The 24356-nt window shown below is 42.0% G+C and overlaps 1 protein-coding gene across 12 annotated transcripts in view; it reads right to left on the reverse strand.

The window, feature by feature from the left end:
• The window catches only part of SVIL (supervillin), a 254119-nt gene that overhangs the window by 95765 nt on the left and 133998 nt on the right, over window positions 1–24356 (reverse strand). For all 12 annotated transcript variants that reach the window (XM_061126354.1, XM_061126353.1, XM_061126358.1 and 9 more), the window contains 2 exons: window positions 10738–10795; window positions 3667–3758 (listed from right to left, as the gene is read on the reverse strand). Coding sequence is in view for 7 of the 12 variants with exons in the window: in XM_061126359.1 (XP_060982342.1) it covers window positions 3667–3758; window positions 10738–10795 (150 nt within the window). In the remaining 5 variants the exon portion in view is untranslated. The remainder of the gene's footprint in view (window positions 1–3666; window positions 3759–10737; window positions 10796–24356) is intronic.

Below are 24356 nucleotides of genomic sequence, written 5' to 3' on the forward strand. Positions count from 1 at the left end.
TTTAAAAGCTCAATCTCACAGAAGCAAAAATCCCATCACTAAATAAACAGGAAGAAGCTTCTGTAAACTTATAAACAAACATGAAACTCCATGACATTCAAACTCATAATCGATTCCTATTTTTAACCTGCTATTACCAAGAACTGACAGAATACTGAATACATCTGTTAAGGTGGAGAAATAAAAAGACCTTAGGCAATACCTGAAGTCTTTCCAAATGTGCCTGCCCAAATTCATAAAGAGTAAAGACTATGAAATAAATCTATGGGAATTAAGATGAAATTCAGGGGAGGAGGGACCCTAATGCTTAAGAAGCATGTTTAAAAAACCTTGTTAGTTTAGAAACATAAATCTGGTGAGTACATAGTTAATCATCTTTGATTAGTGAAAATAATGATTTTTAATGACCAATTATGATAATGTCTAATAAAACTAGTTAATAAGCTTATACATTTTAAAATTGTTATACGTAGAGCTCTGAGTCATTGAGCTTTGAGGAATCTAGAATCTCACATTGTTCTTAATTTTTCCGATCTTATTATTATTTATTATTCATTAAGAGAAGGAATGGGGGACAGAGAGGAAGAGGAGAACTTTAGCTTTATGTAACTTTCCACAGTCAAATCTAAGCTGTTGCTAATATCAGTTTGTTCATTCTTGCTCTTTGTTTTGATCACCTTCATAGATTTTTACATTTGACTTGGGCTTCCTTGGTGGCTCAGATGATAAAGAATCAGCCTGCAATGCATAAGACTTGGATTTGATCTCTGGGTCAGGAAGATCTCCTGGAGAAGGGAATAGCTACTACCCAACTCCAGTGTTCTTGCCTGGAGAATCCCATGGACAGAGGAGCCTGACGAGCTATATAGTCCATGGGGTCGCAAAGAGTTGGCCACGACTGAGTGACTAACACTTTCAGTTTCACTCAGATTAAACTGCGTTTGTCTTCCAAAAGAGTCTTACAAATTGGAAGGACTTTTCCATTTCACACCTGGGGTTCCAGGTGGGAACCCCCACACATAGCCGTCCTAGCCTTGCCTTGAACAGTTAATGACATCACAATGCAGTGCCTTTCACTTCCAGGTACAAGAACTATCAGAATTTCCTTCCTCATCTGAAATCTCACCTGCCTCCTTGTAATTCTACACATTCTTCTTATTTTGGACCTCTGGAGCAAAACACAACAACACTCTGTTTCAGTTGACACTTTTGTTAAACACTTAAAAATTGAAAAATGTCCCTTCTTGAAGTTGTCACCACCAGGCCAACCCCCTGGCATCCTTCTTCAAGCGTCCATCCTTATCAACCTGTGTCTAGGAGTACGACTGGTTCAGTTCCTCAGGATGCACGCAAATTCATCAGTGGGACTTTTAAAATTGATTTTGTTTCTGTTAAGAGAATATTCTTCCTGGTCTAATTTCGTCTGGGCTTGATCTCATGATTTATCGCTGCTATTTCTTTTTTTTTTCAGGACAGAAAAAAACCCCTGATCTTCCACCAGAACTGTTTCTTTTTTTAATTTATTTTTTATTGAAATATAGCTGATTTCCAATATTTCAGGAGTGTAGCAAAATGATTCAGTTTTATATATGTATATATATACATACACACATATATACATATATATATATATATACATTCTCAGATTCTTTTCCATTATAGGTTATTATGAGATATTGAATATAGTTTTCTATGCTAAACAGTAGGTCCTTGTTGTTTGTTACTTTTATATACAGTATAAAATCTTATAATTAATAGGATTAATTATAATTAATTATTAATTAATCCCCAACTCCTAATTCATCCCTCCCCAGCTTTCCCTCTGATTACCATAAGTTTGTTTTCTAGGTCTGTGAGTCTGTTTCTGTTTTGTAAGTAAGTTCACTTGTATCATTTTTTCAGATTCCATGTGTGAGTGATATACGGTATTTGTCTTTCTCTGACTTATTTCACTTAGTATGATAGTCTCGAGGTCCCATCCATGTTGCTGCAATTGGCATTATTTCATTCTTTTATATAGCTGAGTAGTATGCCACTGAATATATATACACCACATTTTTTTTTAAATCCATTCCTCTGCTGATGGACATTTAGACTGCTTCCATGTCTTGGCTGTTGTAAATAGTGCAACTTTGAATGTTGGTGTGCCATGTATCTTTTCAAATCTTTTCTGGGTATATGCGAAGAGTGGGATTGCTGGAAAAGCTGTTTCTTCTGAAGCAAGGGTTACATAGCTCATTTGGGATGAACAGTTTGTGAGTTGGTACTCCCCTGAGTTAGTGTTACAGTTGGTAGAAACAAATGTCAGGTAATGCTCATATTATCACATGGGCAATACTAGGGGTAGAGGGTTGGTAGCTGATGCAAATATTTGACTGCATGTACATCTTAACCAGGGAAAGTGTGAATTCACCAGATGTGAGTGTCTACTTGGATAAGAAGAGAGATGCTTAAGATGCACTTTGCACCGCTTGCTCAGTGTGTTGCCCAGTCGGGAGCTGAAAGATATCCTAGCACTGGAAAGCCTCAGGGGGCTGGAAGCAGTGGGAGGGGGTGGACAGAAAAGAAACGGGCAAGTAAGCAGAACTCATCACCCTTGGAGAAGGTGAAAAGTAGGAGAGAGATGAGGTGAGGCTGATTCTAGGACTGCTCTCTTATCCTCGGTACCAGCCTCCAGCAAAAACTTGAGGATGTCTAAAATGAAAGGAAGGGACTCATGGTAAGGTGAAGTCCATCAACAGAGGAATGGATAAAGATGTGGTACTTATATACTATGGAATATTACTCAGCCATAAAAAGGAATGAAGTGGGATCATTTGTAGAGATGTGGATGGACCTAGAGATGGAGTGAAGTCAAAAAGAGAAAAACAAATATTGTATATTAATACATATATGTAGAATCTAGAAAAAATGGTGTAGATGATCGTGCCTGCAAAGCAGAAATAGAGACACAGGCATAGAGAACAAGTATATGGACACCACGGGTGCAAAGGTGGAGTGGGATGAACTGGGAGGTTGCGACTGACGTATGTACACTCAGTTCAGTCACTCAGTCGTGTCCGACTCTGTGACCCCATGGACCATAGCACGCCAGGCCTCCCCGTCCATCACCAACTCCTGGAGCTTACTCAAACTCATGTCCATTGAGTTGGTGATGCCATCCAACCGTCTTGTCCTCTGTCGTCCCCTTCTCCTCCTGCCTTCAATCCTTCCCAGCATCAGGACTTTTTCCAATGAGTCAGTTCTTCAAATCAGGTGGCCAAAGTAGTGGAGTTTCAGCTTCAGCACCAGTCCTTCCAAGGAACACCCAGGACTGATTTCCTAACTAATAAGAATCTACCATATAGCACAAGGAACTCTACTCAGGGCTCTGTGATGACTTAAATGGGAAGGAAATCCAAAAGAGAGTGGATCTGTGCATCGCTGATTCACTCTGCTGTATGGTAGAAACTACAATGCAACATTGTAGAACAACAATACACCAATAAAGAATAATTAAAAAATAAAAAGTGACAAAAGAGGTTATTTAATTAAGGTTGCTTTCTTGATGAGGCAGAAAGGGGCACAGGGGAGAACCGAGCTGGAGGTTAGGAAAACAGTCCTCCAGGAAAATCAGATAATACATTTACACGCCCCAGACACTAGTCGACCATCTAGAAGTCTTACCTTTAGGAAGGGCAGCTAAAAGCTGAGCATCGATCCCTCTTTTGTGGTTAGCAAGCTGTTCTTTGTCTTCAAGCAAGAACTCTTTCTGAAAGCTAAAAATGATTCCATTAAGAAAATGTTTAAAGTTCTTCTAAACCCAGGTATCTGATATGAACTGAGATATCACAGAACATAAAAATTATGTTATTGTTGTACATAGTTAAACATGTGTGTATAGATTATAAGTAAAATATTTCATTTGGGGGAGCTAATAGGTAGCTTTTTGCAGTGATTCATGGTTATATTAATATGATTTTTGGGTGCAGCTAAGTAATTACATCAGCAGAGGTAGCAGGGTGTGGGAGGGATGTGTGGGTAGGTGTGGCCTCTGGTGGTAAAAACATCACTGCCCTAGGAGATGGATGCCTCTGTTGAGACTGACAACCTCTTCATGGGCCACCAGTAGCTGTGCAAACTTGAACTAATCACTCAACCTCCCTGTGCTACAGTCTTCCTCAGAAAATCAGTGACTTGTCTAGGTGATCTACACTCTCTCTTCCGCTGTTGAAATTAATGTAACAAACGTCTTCAATCCAAGAAAAATCAAAGCATGGAGAAGAGGTGTGAAAGGTTCATGAAAATTTGTCCAGGGGAAAAAAAAAGAAATGGGACTTCCCTGGTGGCCCAGTGGTTAAGACTCTGCCTTTCCAATGCAGGGGGTGAAGGTTCAATCCCTGGTTGGGGAATTAAGATCCTGTGCGCTGTGTTGGTACAGGCTTACCAACCAGCTCCTTGCTCTGCCCACCCCTCCCAGCCTCCCAAAGCATCTGTTTCTCAGTACCTGCTGGTGGTGTAAATACTGCCCCCACTGCTGCTCTTCAAGCTCCCACAGATCTCTAAGTTGGAACGAAGACACATGGGCACACTCACCAGGGTGTGTGTGTGTGTGTGTGTGTGCAAACACACCCCTGGGACCACTGCTGTCTTCAGCTTACAGATCAGGAAACTGTCCAGCGCTTTGCCCCAGGACACACGTGCAGCAAAAACAGTACGCAACGTGCAAATCTAGCTTTTGCTCTGATACTGTGAGCACCTGGCCCAAGACTTGGAGCCCATAAGTTCAAGGCCTCCAGAGGAATGCGCCTGGAGTGGGCAAGACCAGAGCTGCTGCCTCAAAGGAAGAGAACAAACCTAGGGAAACAGGAAACTCATCTTCCCCAACAACATGATCACCTCCAGAGAAGTGGTGATAGACCCGTAAACAAACCCAGCGCCAACCTGACCTTTCCCAAGGATGGTCCCCTGTCTGTGGCTCTGCCCTGCAGAGGTGTGTCCACAGAGGCCCAAGGGGAGACTGAGGAAGTGCTGTGGGTGCTATGAAGGGGGCACACCAATCACTTATATCCTAGATACAAATTAAATTTCAAGGATCGTCTGTATACTCCAAAATATTGCCATCCCATCTTCCTAGAACCAAGTTCATCAGAAACCCTTAGTTTCTGCTTATAAATGTGGAATGCTTATACTCGTAAACAGCAGTGCCATATATTCATATCAGTTAATAAAAAGTCTTGAGAATAAGTAGGCTTTGAAAACCACACTCCAGGTAGCTTGAAAATCCTAAGACACCTCCTGCTTAGGTCAAAAACTTGGAATAAGCACTGACTTCTCAATAGTGAATCATAACACAATGACAGATCTCAGTGTTTTTTCAGAGGTATGATGTAGTCTAAACCTAAAACATTAAACAACTGCAGAATGGCACCCTACATAAGGAGTGACATGCTATCAATATTTTAATTGACTATTTAGCCACTTGAAACATTCAGCAAGTTCTGTACTTTCTTTGGGAAACAAAAATCTCAGGAAAAAAATTCTGTGCAAACCCTGAAATATTCAGCTCCTAGACCATTGACCTTAGAGCACAAATATTATCTCATATTTTCAAAACTGAACATCTGTGTTTCTATTTTCCCCCTTTTATCTGTTCATCAAAAAGCTCAAAGAAGCTGCTAAGGAAGACTAAAAAACCACCCTCTTGTTAAACATTTCATTGAACTTGCACAGAGTGGGGTTCACAATCCATCACCCTACACCCCTGGCTTCACACGCATTTCCTTTCTTGAAACTACAGATGTGTCAGCATTGATGGGCAGGACAGCCTCTCACGGGTGGTCAGAAACCATGAAAACCATAGCACATTAGGGAAATCTCTCCTGCCTCTTCCCATGGCTGACTGTGAATGCTGTTTCCTCCTCAAGTCTCTTTCTGCAGCTTCCTTCCATCCCGGCTAGTCTTGCTCCTGGTCTGGGCCTCAGTTTAAGGTCATTTCCTTAAGGAAGAACGTTGTGACCCCGTGTCCACCTACCAGCACCGAATCTATACTATGCACCTCTGTTATATTCTCTCACGTGACCCTGTTTTCCTATTTATGGAACATATTTTAAGTGTCTCATTTTAACTTGTTGATTTTAAAAAATACTTTTAAAAATCAATAAATATACAGTGAATGAATTGGCTCCAATAAAATATTTCAAATATTTACAAAGACTACTCTGAAGTATTTTTTTTAAAGATTTTATTTTTTTGATGTGGACCATTTTTAAAGGCTTCACAACACTGCTTCTGTTTTATGCTTTTTTTTTTTTTGACCCCAGAGCATGTGGGATCTTAGCTACCCAACCAGGGATTGAACCCACAGCCCCTGTACTGGAAGGTGACATCTAAACCACCAGACCACCAGGGAGGTCTCCTGGAGTATTCTATGTATACACGTTACACACTGTGGATATGATGGGGCAAAGAACACGACAAATACTGAGACTCATTAGAAGAGCATGTATTTAATAACATCATCCCTTCCTTCCTCTCCTCTTCTCTTTAAAATAACATATAATTGGGAAAACATCGCTCCTTATCACCTTTGCCCACCTTGCCTGTATGTATGAAAATACATGTATGTTTGCATGTTTATAAAGTAGTCTATTTTTCAGGTCTCCATCCTCAATGTAAAATTTTCTTACTGGAATCCACACAGCCGCCTTTATACTTCTTTCTTGCTGTTAATCTCTCTCTCCTATTTCCTCCAAGTAACTACTAACCTCTGACTGCTAACCAATGACTACTAACCAAAGATGACTACTAACCAACAATGTCTAGTAACCAATGACTACTAACCAAAGATGACTACTAACCAATAACTACTAACCAAAAATGTCTAGTAACCAATGACTACTAACCAAAGACGACTACTAACCAAAGATGACTACTAACCAAAGATGACTACTAACCAACAATGTCTAGTAACCAATGACTACTAACCAATGGTGACTAGTAACCAATGACTACTAACCAACGAGGAAGTAGATGAGCCACAGGAAGAATCAGGAAGATGGGCTGGAACCAAAGACTCTGACTTGGGATTGTCACAAGAGCTGTGACGGATGCAGGTTTCCCCAAATCAATAAGAAACCAGACTTTGAGAAGAGCCATGTCTCTGTCCTGGACTTCTGACACCTGGGGGCACTAGGCAGCAGTGAAAATGCAGGCAGGACGCACTGGTGAAGCGTTCTGGACCATTCATGAACGAGTAACTCATGTGCCCATCTAACGACAGGTGAAACACTTAAAAATGTCCTCCCCCAAAGCCCTAGTGTCACTCTCTTCTCATTCTCTGAATCAGAGGCACCCAGAGCAGCATCACAGGGTGGGGGGTGGGGCCCCAAGCCCTGGATGCTGGACTATGTCCCTCCTCATTATCACCTACACGGGGATCAGGGGGTCTCTACCTAGACCACTTCTCTGGGCCTTGGTGGGTTGCCACAGCTCCAGTAAAAGGTAGGATCCTCTATTTTACCATGAAACTGTCTTTCCATATATAACTAAAGTATATATGCTACAGTCTTAATTTTGGGGAATTAAAATTTTAAAAGCTTCTAATATGAATAAATGGGACTTTCCTGGTGGCTTAGTGGTAAAGAATCTGCTTGTCAATACAGGAGACATGGGTTCGATCCCTGGGTGGGGAAGATCCCCTGGAGAAGTGGCATCCCACTCCAGTATTCTTGCTGGGAGAATTCCGTGGATAGAGGAGCCTGGAGGGCTATAGTCCAAGGGGTCACAAAGAGTTGGACATGACTTAGTAATTCAAAAACAACAACAACAATAATATGAAGAAACAACTTTAATATGTTTTTCATCTCCTCTGAAACGGAGCTCCCTTCTTCATGACTAATTCGTTCATACTTCTAGCTCTTTCCTCTGCTTCAGTGATCCAAGAAAAGACTGCACTTTGCTTCCATGATAATTTTTTTAAACATGTCCCATTAACCTACTTAAATGCCCAGCAAGACAATAAAAGGACATTTTATTAAAGTGAGAGCAGGCTATCCTGCGGTTATTACCTTCTATCTTTTTTAAAAAATGGGATGTCCTAATAAGGAATATTCTGTTCCACACAGTGAAGGGCTTCCTGGCTACTAACTCTTCTACTGGAGTTTAGTTACAAGACAGGGGAGGGAGCATCCCTGCTGGCCCAGTGGTTAAGACTCCATGCTCCCAATGCAGGGGACATGAGTTTGATCCCTGGTCAGGGAACTAAGGTCCCACAAGGCCAAAAAAAAAAAAAAAAAAAGACAAGGGAGATGTAATCCATTACCTCATGTTCCCATGTCTGGTGTCTGGGTAACTAGATTTATTTGAAGGAGGCAGGTTCTTGTATTTCCAGCCCATTTTACATTTAGGACCAGAGCCCGGGGGCCATTGTTTTAATAGGTGTACATGAAATAACACCAGTTTCAGAACCACTGTGTCCCTCTGAGTCTCTCTCCCTGCTGACTGACCTGCATTCATACTTCATACTTTCCCTTGAAAAAGCAGCGCTTTTCTGTCTCCTCTTTCTTTTTTTCCCCCTGCTCTTAGTCACATATTAAGTCTAGAACAGCTAAACCAACCTGCTAGTGATGTATTTGCAACAAAGTTGCTATGATCTGAATGTGTTTCCTGGAATTCATAGATTGAAATCCTGACCCCCAGTTCACTTCAGTTCAGTTCAGTCGCTCAGTCGGGTCCGACTCTTTGCGACCCCATGAATCGCAGCACGCCAGGCCTCCCTGTCCATCACCAGTTCCCGGAGTTTACTCAAACTCATGCCCATTGAGTCGGTGATGCCATCCAGCCATCTCATCCTCTCTGTCGTCCCCTTCTCCTGCCCCCAATCCCTCCCAGCATCAGGGTCTTTTCCAATAAGTCAACTCTTCACATGAGGTGGCCAAATTACTGGAGTTTCAGCTTCAGCATCAGTCCTTCCAATGAACACCCAGGACTGATCTCCTTTAGGATGGACTGGTTGGATCTCCTTGCAGTCCAGGGACTCTCAAGAGTCTTCTCCAACACCACAAGGATGAAGATATTAGGAGGAGGGGCTTCTAGGAAGTGATCAGGTCATGAGAGTGGAGCACTCATGAATGAGATCGGTGCCCACTTCAACAAGAGAGGATGCAAGACATAGGGCAGTGGGCAACCTGGAGGAGGGTCGTCACCCCATGGCAGTGCACCCTGACCTCAGACTTCCAGCCTCCAGGTGTGAGAAATAAATTTCTATGTTTTATAAGCCACTCAGTCTATGAGAGTGAACAAATTAAGACAGAAGCCTTAGCTTCTATTAAAAAGAAGGCAAAGATGAGAAATAAGGGAGATTGTATCAACTACTAGAAAAGTAAGATTTCATGAGTTAAATAAGACAGCCTTACTGATGACCATGCCTCCTCACTGCTCTAGTTTACCTTATACTATTAATAAGATGTGGATGAGATTCATCAAAGTTTACCCCATCCAGCGTGTTCACAAGGTCAAATCTAACATTCTCAAACACAGAGCCAGGCTTAGGACCCTGGTGACACAACAACACAAAATAAGCTTTGTGTCAAAGGTTAAGCTTTGAAATGCAAACTTTTAAAGTAAAGAAATAATGTCTTATGTCATACATTAGGAACAAAAACATTTAAGTGGAATGAAGGGTAGATCTGGGTTGGGGCCTTCCCGCATAATAAAGTGGATGCTGAAATCCATATCTCTGTGTGTTAAGAGACCATCATTGTGTGTCTACACTTGAAAATCTCAAAACCTGTTAGGGACAGCCATCTGTGAGGACACATCTGAAATATAGCCACCTTATTAGGCACAAAGTTTAATTTTTCTATTATCTCACCTCAATGATGTGTGTACCACGGAGTTTTAGCATATCAGGTACATCAAATAGGTACCCATAATATCCTGCAGCCAATGGAACGGAAGGGCAAAAAGGTTAAGAGACCAGGCACCATGAACTTACCTGGACAGGTGAGTGGGTGGGTGGGTGGAGTGAGAGAAGGGGAGAAGAATGGGTCAGAAGGAAGAGGCAGAGGGAGGAAGAACAAGACTAGATCCTTTCTTAAAAAACCAAAAGCATACATGTGGATAACTGATTCACTGTGCTGTACAACAGAGATTGGTACAACATTGTAAATTAACTACACTTCAATTAAAAAAAAAATAACAACAGCAGCAAGCCAAAAGCTCCCTTACTCAAAGGATAAGTTGAAAAAAAAAGGGTTTCATATCCTTAGAGGCAGATACGAGAAAGAAAAGAACTTGTAAAGAAAAGACCTTTACAATTTTGCAGTTACATTGACAGCAATAGGCCATTTTGCAAATAGTTCCCATGTGTGTGTTCAGTCTGGCTCTTTGCAGCCCTATGGACTGTAGTCTGCCAGGCTCCTCTGTCCATGGAATTCTCCAGGCAAGAATACTGGAGTGGGTTGCCATTTCCCACTTCATGGGATCTTACTGACCCAGGGATTGAACCCACATCTCTTGTGTTTCCTGCATTGGCAGGCGGATTCTTTACCATTAGTACCAAAACAAAAAAAATCTTTGCTGGCTGAGTGCACTGCTAAGTCAGCCTGCTTCACATGTTTTAATAAGTTAAACTCTGGAGAGAAAATATTTTTTTTAAAACATTTAAAACTCAAGGATTAGAAATTTAGGAGAATAATTTCTAAAGCTCCTACAAATCTTCGAAACTTAAGATTTCTTGAGCAAAGACTTCTTTACCTTGGAACTTTTCTTTGACACGGGAATCCAACGAGGCTTAAGTTTTTCTTGTTCAAATCTAAGGGGAAAGAAATAATGTAAGCATGAAATACCCACACAGTAACTTAAAACCAAAAAAAAAAAAAAACTCCAATGGGGAATAAAAAAATTCTTCACTCTCCCTTTGAGACCATTTAAGAAAAAGGAAACTGTGAACCAGAAATAAGAATACAGAAAATACAGACACCTTTAAGCATCAAACCCCACCACATGCATTTTACTTAGGAATTGTTTTGTTTTGATTTTGGTTAATAGTAGCCAAGATACTTCATGGGTTAAAAAAAAATTCTGACATAGTTCAATGCTACCATTTAAATTCTCTATGGTTACAAGAATAACTCTAAAGCAATTAAATACTGAAAAACATAGCTATTATCCTCACGGGCAAAAAAGGAGAAAAAAATTAAACAATTTTGGTCCAGCTAACCAGAAAGGTCTACAATCATCCCTGCCTGGTATATTTGATGCTTTTAAAGAAGGCACAGCAGGAGTTGGGGTGCATGAGGGGTTGATGAACAGTGGAGGGGACACTTCAGCTGTGTTTTTATTGCCTTCATTAAAATCTAAATGATAATGACACATCAAATTTGCCACTTATTTATTTTTGAAGACAAGACATATATTACGTAAAGACAGCTGGTAACAATTGCATCCACCAAAAACACACATCCGACTGAACTGGTTAATGAAAACCAGGCACAGGCAAATTTATAACTGGCTTTGGGTAAGTAATCTGTTTTACAGCTTTTGGCATAGCAACCATTTGTCCACCCAGAAAACCACAATTAGACCACTTACAGAAATTTCTTCCCCTATGGAAGAGCCTCTTACTGCTTAATGTTTAGGGGCAGAAGCTTGAGGAAAAGGAGGTACAAGATATACCAGATGCTGACATGTCATAACCTATCAAATACATTTCGAATTCTGGAATTTGGGAATTCGGACCAACTAGAGGAATATAATACAAAGGTATAATGCCAATTAAACATCTAGGCTTTTTGGCTAATTACACAAATATCCTTGTTATGTGCTTAGAAAAAGAGAACTTGGTTCAAAAAGCTATCAAATATTGCAGAAACAAATTCCTGAATCTGACACCTCAGTTGTTCAAATCTCTTCCCAATCGTGCATTTGGACTGGAAAATACTTTCATAGACAATGGCCAAATTTCCAATGTGATATTCAAGATAACCTAAAGATTTCTTTTTAGTTCAATCTGTGAACCTAATCTGAGATGCCACTTCAGTGGTTAAATTGAAAGCACATCTTTTCCTCTGGGCTCAAAAGGAAGCCACTAAGAAGACAACATTTTTGTTCCAAACAGCCTCCCATGAAGATTTCATAAAAAAGCAAACACACACCACTGCCTACTGGAAAAAATTTAGTAGATATAACATTTGGTTGAGGAAAATAGTTCAGTTAAAGTACAGCACATCCAGAACTTAATCCAAACTTCGAGCATTCCGATGTAATCTGCAATGTTTCCTTCATAAAGGCTTTAGTGGTTTAGCAATTTCTTTAACGTACAACAGAAAAAAAAAGCCACCTTTCTCAGCGATCCCAAGATAAGCTAATTTATAAAGTCAATGAGATATTTAAAGCATCCTTTGAGAAAACCACAGAACGGTATAACGGGGCATCCAAGGTAAAATGGAAGATGCAAGGCACTCACGATGCTATTAAAAAGACACTTGAGGGCATTTTCCATTTCTCCCACCTTACCTTGTTCCTCAGAGAACTTGAAAGTGCCCAGGTAGCTGGGAATCCCTGGGCTTCTGAACATGGCTGCACACATCAAGTTCGGGGACAGAGCCTGCTCTACAGCTAATTCTGAAGCAGCCACAGCCTGCGGCCCGTCTGAGCAAAATTGGGTTGAGCTTTTCACAGCACAAGGCAGTCAGGCACCGGTGTCCTTGAGAGTAGAGTAAACGCAAAGCGAGACACTGCAGGCCGGAAGAGCTCAGACCCCGTAATCAGATTACAAGCAGAAATTAGGCCTGTGGATGCTGAAATAGACTGGATTCCAGTGACGGGACATTTATGAGGTTACACTTCCGAGCCATGGCCGGACCACAGCTCCTGCGTCGGCTAAGGAGACGATGCTGTAAACCTAACCACCATCAGGAGAGGCAGGACAGCTCCTCCCTGCCCTAAAAGCTTACAAGCAAAACCAAAACCATCCAGAGATGCTCCTTGTACTGGGACGAAGGAGAGCCTCTAAACTATTCCCAGGCTGCTCCGAGTCTGGCTTTGGCTAAGTTCAATGAAACACTTGATTGAACAGGGAGCCAAAACCCCCGAGTTAAGAGTTAAGATTGATGAACAACATATGAGTGAAATTGTGGGAAAAGAAAAGGCAGATATTACTAGAGGTTCAAAAATTTTAATTTGAGACAGAAGCTCCTAAGTATAATACTACTTTTTCTACTCACCCTGTTTATCTTACTTTTTTAAAGACATTTTTTCCAACAAGTTTAGGTTTACTACAAAACTGAGAGAAGGTACAGAGAGTTCAACTTTTGAACTGTGGTGTTGGAGGAGACTCCTGAGAGTCCCTGGACTGCAAGGAGTTCCAACCAGTCCATCCGAAAGGAGATCAGTCCTGGGTGTTCATTGGAGGGACTGATGCTGAAGCTGAAACTCCAGTACTTTGGCCACCTCATGAGAAGAGTTGACTCACTGGAAAAGACCCTGATGCTGGGAGGGATTGGGGGCAGGAGGAGAAGGGGACAACAGAGGATGAGATGGCTGGATGGCATCACCGACTTGATGGACACGAGTTTGAGTAAGCTCCGGGAGTTTGTGATGGACAGGGAGGCCTGGCGTGCTGCGGTTCGTGGGGTTGCAAAGAGTCGGATACGACTGAGTGACTGAACTGAACTGAACTGACAGAGTTCTCATGTACTCCCTGCCCACACCCATACACAGCCTCTCATGTCATCAACTGCCCCTGCCATCAACATCCCCCACCAGATGCTACATTTGTTACCAAGGATGAACCTGCGATTGAACCTATGATTCATCATAACCACCAGAGTTTACCCTCTGAGTTCACACTTGGTACTGTCCATTCTGTGGTTTTGACTATACCACGACATATATCCATCATTCTACTGTCACACAGAGTACTTTTGCCCTCAAAAGCCTCTGTGCTCAGCTTGTTTATCTCCCTCCTCTCTCCCCTCCCTCGGCAGCCGCTGATCTTTTTATGTCTTCATAGTTTTGCCTTTTCCAGAATGTCATATAGTCAGAATCATGCAGTATGGAGTTTTTTCAAATTGGTTTCTTTCGCTTAGTACACAGTATGCATTTAAGGGGGATTCCCAGGGGGGCGCTAGTGGTAAAGAACCTGTCTGTCAATGCAAAAGACATAAGAGATGCGGGTTCCATCCCTGGGCCAGGAACATCCCCTGGAAGAGGGCATGACAACCTACTCCAGTGTTCTTGCCTGGAGAATCCCACAGACACAAGAGCCTGGGGGGCTACAGTCCACGGGGTCGTACAGAGTCAGACACAACTGAAGCGACTTAGCATGCACATGCATTTATGGATGCTCCATGTCTTTTCATGGCTTGATAGCTCATTTATTTATAGTGCCTAATAATATCCTACTGTCTAGATATAGCACAATTTATGTAACCATCCAGTTATTGCAAGACATCTTGGTTGCTTCCAAGTCTTGGCAATTAGGAATAAAGCCGCTCTAAACATTCATTGTAGGTTTTTGTGCAGACTATACATTTTCAGCTCCTTTGAGTAAATACCAAAGAATGTCATTGCTAGACTATATGGTAAAGAGTATGATTAGCTTTGTAACTGCCAAACTGTCTTCCAAAGCGGCTGGACCATTTTTCATTCCCACCAGCAGTGACTGCAAGCTCAGCACTGGCTGGTGTAAGGATGGGTGGTGTCAGGATTCTGGATTTTGGCCATTCTGATAGGTGGCATCTTGTTTTAATTTCTATTTCTCTGATGACATATGATGGGAGGATATTTTCATGTGCCTATTGGCCATTTGTATCTCTTCCTTGGTAAGGTGTCTGTTCAGGTCTTTGGCCCAAATTTGATTCAGTTGTTTGTTTTCTGTTGAGTTTGTTTTACTGTTGAGTTTTAAAAGTTTTTGGTATATTTTAGATAACAGTCCTTGATCAGATATGTCTTTTGCAGATACTTTATCCCAGTGGGTGGTTTTTCTAGCTCTCTTGATGTTGTCTTTCACAGAACCAAGTGCTTCATTTTAATGAAGTTTAGCAAGTCAACTAAAGTTGACCAAAATTATGACCAACCTAGACAGCATATTAAAAAGCAGAGACATTACTTTGCCAACAAAAGTCTGTCTAGTCAAGGCTATGATTTCTCCAGTACTTGTGTATGGATGTGAGAGATGGACTATAAAGAAAGCTAAGCGCTGAAGAATTGAGGCTTTTGAACTGTGGTGTTGGAGAAGACTCTTGAGAGTCCCTTGGACTGCAAGGAGATCCAACCAGTCCATCCTAAAGGAGATCAGTCCTGGGTGTTCACTGGAAGGACTGATGCTGAAGCTGAAACTCCAATACTTTGTCCCCCTGATGCGAAGAGTTGACTCATTGGAAAAGACCCTGATGCTGGAAAAGATTGAAGGAAGGAAGAGAAGGGGTCAGAGGATGAGATGGTTGGATGCATCACTGACTCAATGGAACATGAGTTTGATAAACTCCAGGAGTTGGCGATGGACAGGGAGGCCTGGAGTGCTGCAGTCCATGGGGTCGCAAAGAGTCAGACACAGCTGAGTGACTGAAATAAACTGAGCGTGTCAACTGTTTATTTCAAGGAATGTGTCTTTGGTGCTGTATCTAACAATGCATCACATACGTCACCAAGGTTTTCTATGTAATCTGGGAGTTTTATAGTTTTGTGTTTTACATTTATGTTTATGATCCATTTTGAATTAATTTTTATGCTGGGTATAAAATCTGTGTCTAGATTCTTTTTTTTTTTTTTCACATGAGGATGTCCAGTTGTCCCAACACCACCGGTTGAAGAGATTTTCTCTGCTCCATTGCTTTGCTTGTCTCTGCTCCCTTAAGACACGTCTCCCTGCATTGGCCTATGTCTACGATCTTGGGGGTGGTGGTTTACCCCTCCCCTCTTTGTGGACTCAAGAAGAATGATTGATTTCTCAGTCTGTTCACTTTTTCACTTGCTGGGATGAAGTGGTAACTTCTAAGCTCCTTATAGGCAGAACCCAGAACCCTGGAGTCTGCTGTTTATTTTTAACTACAATCTGTAGCTGGTGGGGTCAAGTAAGGTAAAGCAACTCCAAGAAAAATCTGCAATAGAGACTGACAATTTGATAGGTAAAATCATCTCCTTTATAAGATAAGGAGGAAAAAGAGGGCTAGAGAAGTAACTTGCTCTGGGTACACACTTGGTTAGTGATGGAGACGTGGGATCCCAGGATGGTAGGCTCGAGATCATGATTTGCTCCCCTTCACCCCTCAGGGAGGCAGTGACCCCTGAGCCTGTCCATCTTTGTCTGTTTAGTCACTTTGCTGTTCAGTCACTCAGTCGTATCAACTCTTTGTGACCCCATGGACTGCAGCACGCCAGGCTTCCCTGTCCTTCATCATCTTCCAGAGCTTGTTCAAATTCATGTCCATTGAGTCAATAATGCCATCCAACCATCTCATCCTCTGTTGCCCCCTTCTCCTCCTGCCCTCAATCTTTCCCAGCATCAGGGTCTTTTCTTCACATCAGGTGGCCAAGGTATTAAAGCTTCTATTTGGTACTGAATATTTGTTTGCTGTATAGCAGGCCTGCCCACGATGGTTTGCTGAATGGTCATGGGAAAGAATGGAATACTCTTTTTCTAAAGGCTAGAGATGCCATTCTAAAGGAGTTTCCCAGATGGCTCAGTGGTAAAGAATCCATCTGCCAATGCAGGAGACACAGGAGACATGAGTTGGATCCCTGGGTTGGGAAGATCCCCTGGAGGAGGGCATGGCAACCCACTCCAGTATTCTTGCCTGGAGAATCCCATGGACAGAGGAGCCAGGTGGACTACAGTCCATAGGGTCACAGAAAGTTGGACATGACTGAGCAACTATGCATGTTTGCATGCCATTCTAAAATGATTTGCATTGATTTTACATCCTGCTTTCAAACCAGACTGACTTAAGTGGTTTCTAAACTACAAACATAACTTGACAAGGAAGACTTATACGGCAAATTCACCAGGGCGCAGCCACAGAAGGCACACGGGCTGTCCATGGGGCCGTGGTGACAGTTGTCATTTTCACTGTCCTGCTCATTTCTTCAACTCTCAAAGTCAGGATGAAATAGCAAATAGAGCAGGTTAAAAAAACTCAGCAGAAAACAACAGAATTGCTCTGAAAAACTCTAGTGGAAACTTCACTGTTAGGCCATGGCTAATGAGGAACCAGAAGGCAGAGGAGCTGCTGGAAAAAGAGGAAGTGGAGGAAACTGTAGAAGCAACTGATTCTGAAAGTGAATAATTAGATAGGATGGAATACAGTTTGTGTTTATAAATAATCCTCTGCAAAAATTTAGTTTCTAAAACATAATATTTACATTCCTGAAAACTATTCTTCTTACAGAATCCTCATCCTAAGGGACTCTCAGTGCTTCTTTTGCATTATTATGATGGGATAATCTTAGTTAAAAATCTTAAAATACAATTCCAGTATAGAATAAAAAGAATTTGGGTACAGGGGGCTGTGCCTCTTGGCTTCTAGAATCTTAATTTCCCCACCAGGCATCAAACCAGGGCCTACTGTAGTAAGAACATGGAGTCCTAAGGACTAAACTGCCAGGGAGTTCCCAGAATGAAAAGAATTTGGAGGGAACTCCCCGGTGGTTCAGTGGTTAGAACTTAGACTTTCACTGCGATGAAACCTGGGTGTGCTCCCTGGTTAGGGAACTAAGATCCTACAAGCCACACTGTGTGGCCAAAAATAAAGAACGTGGATATCCTCTTTAAGTTGGTCATGGATCTTCCTACAATGACTTGCCTCACCCAACAATTATGAAACAAAGCAAACAAATTTAAATAGGGCTTCATAGCTGGAAAAGAAAAAAAAAAAAGACAGAAGTCTATTAAACTATGGATATGCAATTTAACCTACTATTTAAGTACCCCATCCATCCCATTCACATTAGATTTAACCTCCTATTTAAATACCCCATTCACATGAAACCAAAAAAAAAAAAAGACTATAAAGGGAACTTCCATGGTAGTCCAGTGGTTAAGAATTTGCCCTGCAAGGCAGGGGACGTGGGTTTGATCCACAGTCAGAGAACTAAGATCCCACAAGCCTAAGCCCGTGTGTCACAACTACCAAAACTGCACACCACAAGGAAAGATTCATGCAATGCCACAAAGATCCCACATGCCACAACTAAGACCCAATACAACCAGATAAATAAATAATATAGAAAAGAAAGAACTGAAGTGGGAAGAGCGCCAAGATGTTTTTTAAAAAGTATTTGAAAAACAAGACTACAAAGAAATCTACATTTTATATCAATAGAAAGTAGCCATGTTTCTTTTTCATTTACTTTCCAATAATCAGACATAAATTAAATCCCTTAGGACTATACAGTGGAAGTGACAAACAGATTCAAGGGATTAGATCTGACAGAGTGCCTGAAGAACTATGGACGGAGGTTCATGACATTGTACAGGAGGCAGGGATCAAGACCATCCCCAAGGAAAATAAATGAAAAAAGGCAAAATGGTTGTCTGAGGAGGCCTTATAAATAGCTGTTAATACAAGAGAAGTGAAAGGCAATGGAGAAAAGGGAAGATATACCCGTTTGAATGCAGAGTTCCAAAGAATAGCAAGGAGGGATAAGAAAGCCTTCCTCAGTGATCAGTGCAAAGAAAGAGAGGAAAACAATAGAATGGGAAAGACTAGAGATCTCTTCAAGAAAATTAGAGATACCAAGGGGACATGTCATGCAAAGATGGGCTCAATAAAGGACAGAAATGGTATGGACCTAACAGAAGCAGAAGATATTAAGAAGAGGTGGCAAGAATACATAGAAGAGCTATACAAAAAAGATCTTCACAACCCAGATAATGACGATGGTGTGATCACTCACCTAGAGCAAGACATCCTGGAATGTGAAGTCAAGTGGGCCTTAGGAAGCATCACTACAAGCAAAGCTAATGGAGATGATGGAATTCCAGTTGAACTTTTTCAAATCCTAAAAGATGATGCTGTTAAAGTGTTGTACTCAATACACCAGCAAATTTGGGAAACTCAGCAGTGGCCAGTGGACTGGGAAAGGTCAGTTTTCATTCCAATCCCAAAGAAAGGCAATGCCAAAGAATGCTCAAACTATTGCACTCATCTCACACACTTGTAAATGCTCGTAAAATGCTCAGAATTCTACAAGCCAGGCTTCAACAGTACATGAACCAAGAACTTCCAGATGTTCAAGCTGGATTTAGAACAGGCAGAGGAACCAGAGATCAAATTTCCAACATCCATTGGATCATTGAAAAAGCAAGAGAGTTCCAGAAAAACATCGACTTCAGCTTTATTGACTTCGCCAAAGCCTTGGACTGTGTGGATCACAACAGATTGTGGAAAATTCTTCAACAGATGGGAATACCAGACCACCTTACCTGCCTCCTGAGAAATCTGTATGCAGGTCAAGAAGCAACAGTTAGAACCAGACATGGAACAATAGACTGATTTCAAATTGGGAAATAGTATGTCAAGGCTGTAAATTGTATCCCTGCTTATTTAACTTATATGCAGAGTACACCATGCAAAATGCTGGGCTGGATGAAGCACAAACTGGAATCAAGAGTGCTGGGAAAAATATCAATAACCTCAGATATGCAGATGACACCACCCTTATGGCAGAAAGTGAAGAAGAACTAAAGAGCCTCTTGATGAAAGTGAAAGAGGAGAGTGAAAAAGTTGGCTTAAAACTCAACATTCAGAAAACTAAGATCATGGCATCCCATCACTACATGGTAAATAGCTGGAGAAACAATGGAAACAGTGAGAAACTTTATTTTCTTGGGCTCCAAAATCACTGCAGATGCTGACTGCAACCATGAAATTAAAAGACACTTGCTCCTTGGAAGAAAAGCTATGGTCAACCTAGACAGCATATTAAAAAGCAGAGACATTACTTTGCCAACAAAGGTACATCTAGTGAAAGCTATGGTTTTTCCAGTAGTCAAGTATGGATATGAGAGTTGGACTATAAAGGAAGCTCAGTGCTAAAGAATTGATGCTTTTGAACTGTGCTGTTGAAAAGACTCGAGAGTCCCTTGGACTGCAAGGAGATCAAACCATTTGATCCTAAAGGGAAATTAGTCCTGAATATTCATTGGAAGGACTAATGCTGAAGCTGAAACTCCAATCCTTTGGCCACATGATGTGAAGAACTGACTCATTGGAAAAGACCCTGATGCTGGGAAAGATTGAAAGCAGGAGGAGAAGGGGACGACAGAGGATGAGATGGTTGGATGGCATCACTGACTCAATGGACATGAGTTTGAGCAAGCCCCAGGAGTTGGTGATGGACAGGGAGGCCTGGTATGCTGCAGTCCATGGGGCCACAAAGAGTCAGACATGACTGAGTGACTGAACTGAACTGATGTGTGTATATATATATATATATTCACTTCCATATTCTTTTCCACTATGGCTTATTACAGGACACTGAATATAGTTCCATGTAGAACCTTGTTGTTTATCCATCCTATATGTAGTGATTTGCATCTGCTAACCCCAACTCCCAATCCTTTCTTCCCCACCACGTGATAACCATAAGTCTGTTCTCTACGTCTGCGAGTCTGTCTGTTTCATAGATAAGTTCATTTCTGCCATAGTTTAGATTCTACCTATAAGTGATATCATATGGTATTTGTTTTTCTTTTTTTGAATTACTTCACTCAGTATGATAATCTCTAGGTCCAGTCATGTTGCTGCAAATGGCATTATTTCATTCTTTCTTATGGCTGAGTTAATATTCCATCATATGTGTGTGTGTGTGTATATATCTCACCTCTTCTTTATCCATTCATCTGTTGGTGGACATAAGGTCATTTCCGTATCTTGGCTATTATGAATAGCACTGTTATGAACATGGGGGTGTGTGCATCTTTTTGAATTATAGTTTTGTCTGGGTGTATGTGCAGGAGTGGGAAGGCAGGATCATATAGTAGCTCTATTTTTAGTTTTCTGAGGAGTCTCCATACTGTTCTTCATAGTGGCTGCACCAATTACACTCCCACACCTGCCTTTCTTTTCGCAAAATGTTGGACAACTCTCTCAGGATCACACAGCTTATGGTGTGGCAGTCCCAGCCTGGAAATCCACCTCCTCTTACTCTTCCCAGGACAGCTCCCACGTCGGCCTGGGCACAAAACGACAGGGACCACTGCCCTAGACTCGTCCTGGATTAAGGTCATAGTGTCTCCCAGCCCGAGAGCCCATGTTGCCTTAATTAGCAAAAAACACCAATCTGACCCCAAGAGGGGGAGCAAGCCAGCTGCTGGCTGCTTATCTCATATGATTTCCTGGTCTGGTTTTGGTGCTACAGACGTTCCTCAAGACCAGGGCTGACTCCAGACGTGAGCAATTAGGGCATGGCTGAGACCCAAGGCAAAGACAGAAGTCAGAGAGCCTGGTGGGGGTGAGTGTCACAGAGAAAGTAAGCAACTGATTACTCTGATTCCTCCTCCCTCTTCCCAAGGCCCTTAACTCATGGCAGAAGCACAAGGTAAGGATATTATCAGTGACTTTGGAGAGTGTATAAAACAATGACTCAGGAACTCTACTTCTGGAGAAGTACTTAATGAAATTACAGTGAACAAGTACAAGGACGTTTACCACAGTTGTGTTTATAAATGTACAAAACTTGAACCAGCCCACACAGAGGGCCATGGAGAAGAACAGGTAAACAGATTACAAGAAAACCATGTTTAAAACTCCACTGGTGATCTGAAAATTTTTCATGATATATTATGTTAGAGACACACACACACACCTTATCAGAAAGGCAATACAGAGCCCCAAAGATTATTTCCCAACTCATAGGTAAGTCTCTCCATATTTTCCCCTCATTTCCAAAGTTTCCACAATAGGCATGAATGACTTCTATAATTACCAAAACAATTATGTACAAATAAAGATGAAGGTAATAAGAAAAACAAATATCATATATTTATGCATATAGTATGGAATCTAAGAAAAATGGTACTGATGAACCTATTGCAGGGCCAGAATAGACACACAGACAGAGAGAACACACTTGTCGACACAGTGGGGGAAGGAGAGGGTGGGGCGAAATGAGAGAGTAGCATTGATGTATTCCACTACTATGTGTACAACAGATGCTAGTGGGAAGCTGCTGCTTGGGGCTCAGTGATGACCTAGAGGGGTGGGAGGGGACGTATATATTTATAAATGCGGGTGATTCACTTCGTTGTATAGCAGAAGCTAAGACAACATTGTAAAGCAACTATACTCCAATTAAAAAATAAAAAGAATTTAAAAATCATTAAGAAAAAAGATGAAAGTAATAGGTCCTTCTGAAATCCCAAGGCTTAGAATTGGCCTAAAATTTCAGGAACAAATCATGATTGAAAGTGTGCCTATGGGACCGTGCACAAGGTCAAATTGCCCATTTCTTTTAAGCCTACTCTATTTGTTTCTTGGCTATAAATAGGAGAGCTGACATAGAGATTCGCCAACATCCTCAATAACATGCAATACTTGAGGCGTTCTCAAACTTGACTCCAGGTGGGCCCTGACCACTGAGGAGATGTCTGGATCAAACCCCTATTCCCCACCCCACTACCGCAACCAGCACTGAATCCACCCATGAAAGCCCCTTATTAATTCCATCTCCCTTGGGACTTGACTTCTGCCAGTTAAACTTTTCTTGCTTGAAAACTATCATTGTCTCCTGGCTAAAGGCCTATGTAAACTTGAGGGAGAACACCTGGACACTTCTAGGCACATCCCTAGCTTAAAACGAGGACCTGTGAATATCAGGTGAATGCATGAATGAGTGGTTGAATGAATGAATGAAGCAAGAAAGCAGACAAGCAATGGAATCACTATGGTTCATCCCCAGCCTTAGATTTAGTATCATTCCTGGCCAACTTCAGTTCTTAACTAGGTGGCTTAGAAAAGGAGTTCCCCAGCCTCCAGGATCTAATGCCTGATGATCTGAGGTGGAGCTGATGTAATAATAATAGAAATAAAGTGCACAATAAATGTAATGCACTTGAATTATCCCCAAACCATCCCCCCACCCCACCCCGCCAGGTCTGTGGGAAAACTGTCTTTCCTGAAACTGGTCCCTGGTGCCAAAAAGGTTGGGGATGGCTGGACCACTCCCTCCTTGAGACTCCTAAAGTTACCTTGTCTTTCCTAATGTGAGGCAATGACAGGGAGCATGAATGTGTGTGGGGGAGGAGAAACAGGAAGAAAAAGCTCAAAGATTCTCCAGGGACAATGTGCAATGGGAAAAACCAGGGAGGTGAATTTTGTCGTAGAGCTGTGGACATTATCGCCAAGCGTCCAGGTAAGAAGTACCATCTTCTACGTTGCCAAGGTCAAATGAGGAGGCATCAGATGACAAAGGATCAAGTTGATAAACCCTCAGGGAGTGTGCGGCCTGATCACGGCTGGGGCTCAGGGTTACACCGGGGCTAGACTGAGGAGCCAGTGGTCCTGTGGGCGGTTCTGGCTGATGCCATTCATTCATTCCTGCAGGACGAGGGGCAGCTGTCCTTTGGGTGGAGGAAATGGAAACAAAACCAACGAAAAGGGAGAGAGTCAAATACCCCAACTGGCAACTAGCCATTTCCTACCACACCTGGTGTGATAATGGGAGGAAGCCAGTTAGACCTGGACCCTTGCTGACAGCACAGTGGGGTGGGTGCAATGCTAAGTGCTCTGTGGGCATTAACTCTGGTGGAGTTAACATTTCGGCTCCAGGAGATGCTACTACTGGCATCCCCATCTGCAGGTGAGAAGACAGATACGGTGTGGTCTGGGAGAAACACTCAAACCTAGACTGACCCCTTAAAATGCATCTCCACAGGCAAAAACAGCCATTCACACCTAAAACAAAATCAGGAGAGAAATAAGGAGGTAGGGATGTGACTCGGTGAGAAAACGAAATGGAGGCACTCTGAACAAGGGAGTGTGTTAATTACTCTGTGGGGGGTGGGCATCTACGTGCTGAAAAGAGATGCAGATACCAGGCGCACCACTGTATGATGTCATCCTGAATTCCCTACTGTGTGAACAGCTGGGGCAGCCCCGGAGGACAAGAAAAGGAGCTGAAATTCAAGGCAGTACAGGGCAGTGTGAAATGATGACTAACAATAGTGAGTTATTAGTGCATTTCTAAAATTACAAAGTGCCACGGAATGGTTTTAATGAAATCTACAATAAGCTACCATAGTTGATGGCTGGGCTGACATTCCAAAGTACAGGATATATTTTTACAGCCTACGAAAGGAGTGTTTTGTATGCTAGCAGCAGCTGTAAATGGTATTCCCATTTTCTTTGGTGGGTTTTATTTGTGTGTTCAGA

The sequence above is a fragment of the Dama dama genome, chromosome 23 (genome assembly GCF_033118175.1).
Source record: "Dama dama isolate Ldn47 chromosome 23, ASM3311817v1, whole genome shotgun sequence".
In the NCBI taxonomy this organism is placed as follows: Eukaryota; Metazoa; Chordata; class Mammalia; order Artiodactyla; family Cervidae; genus Dama; species Dama dama.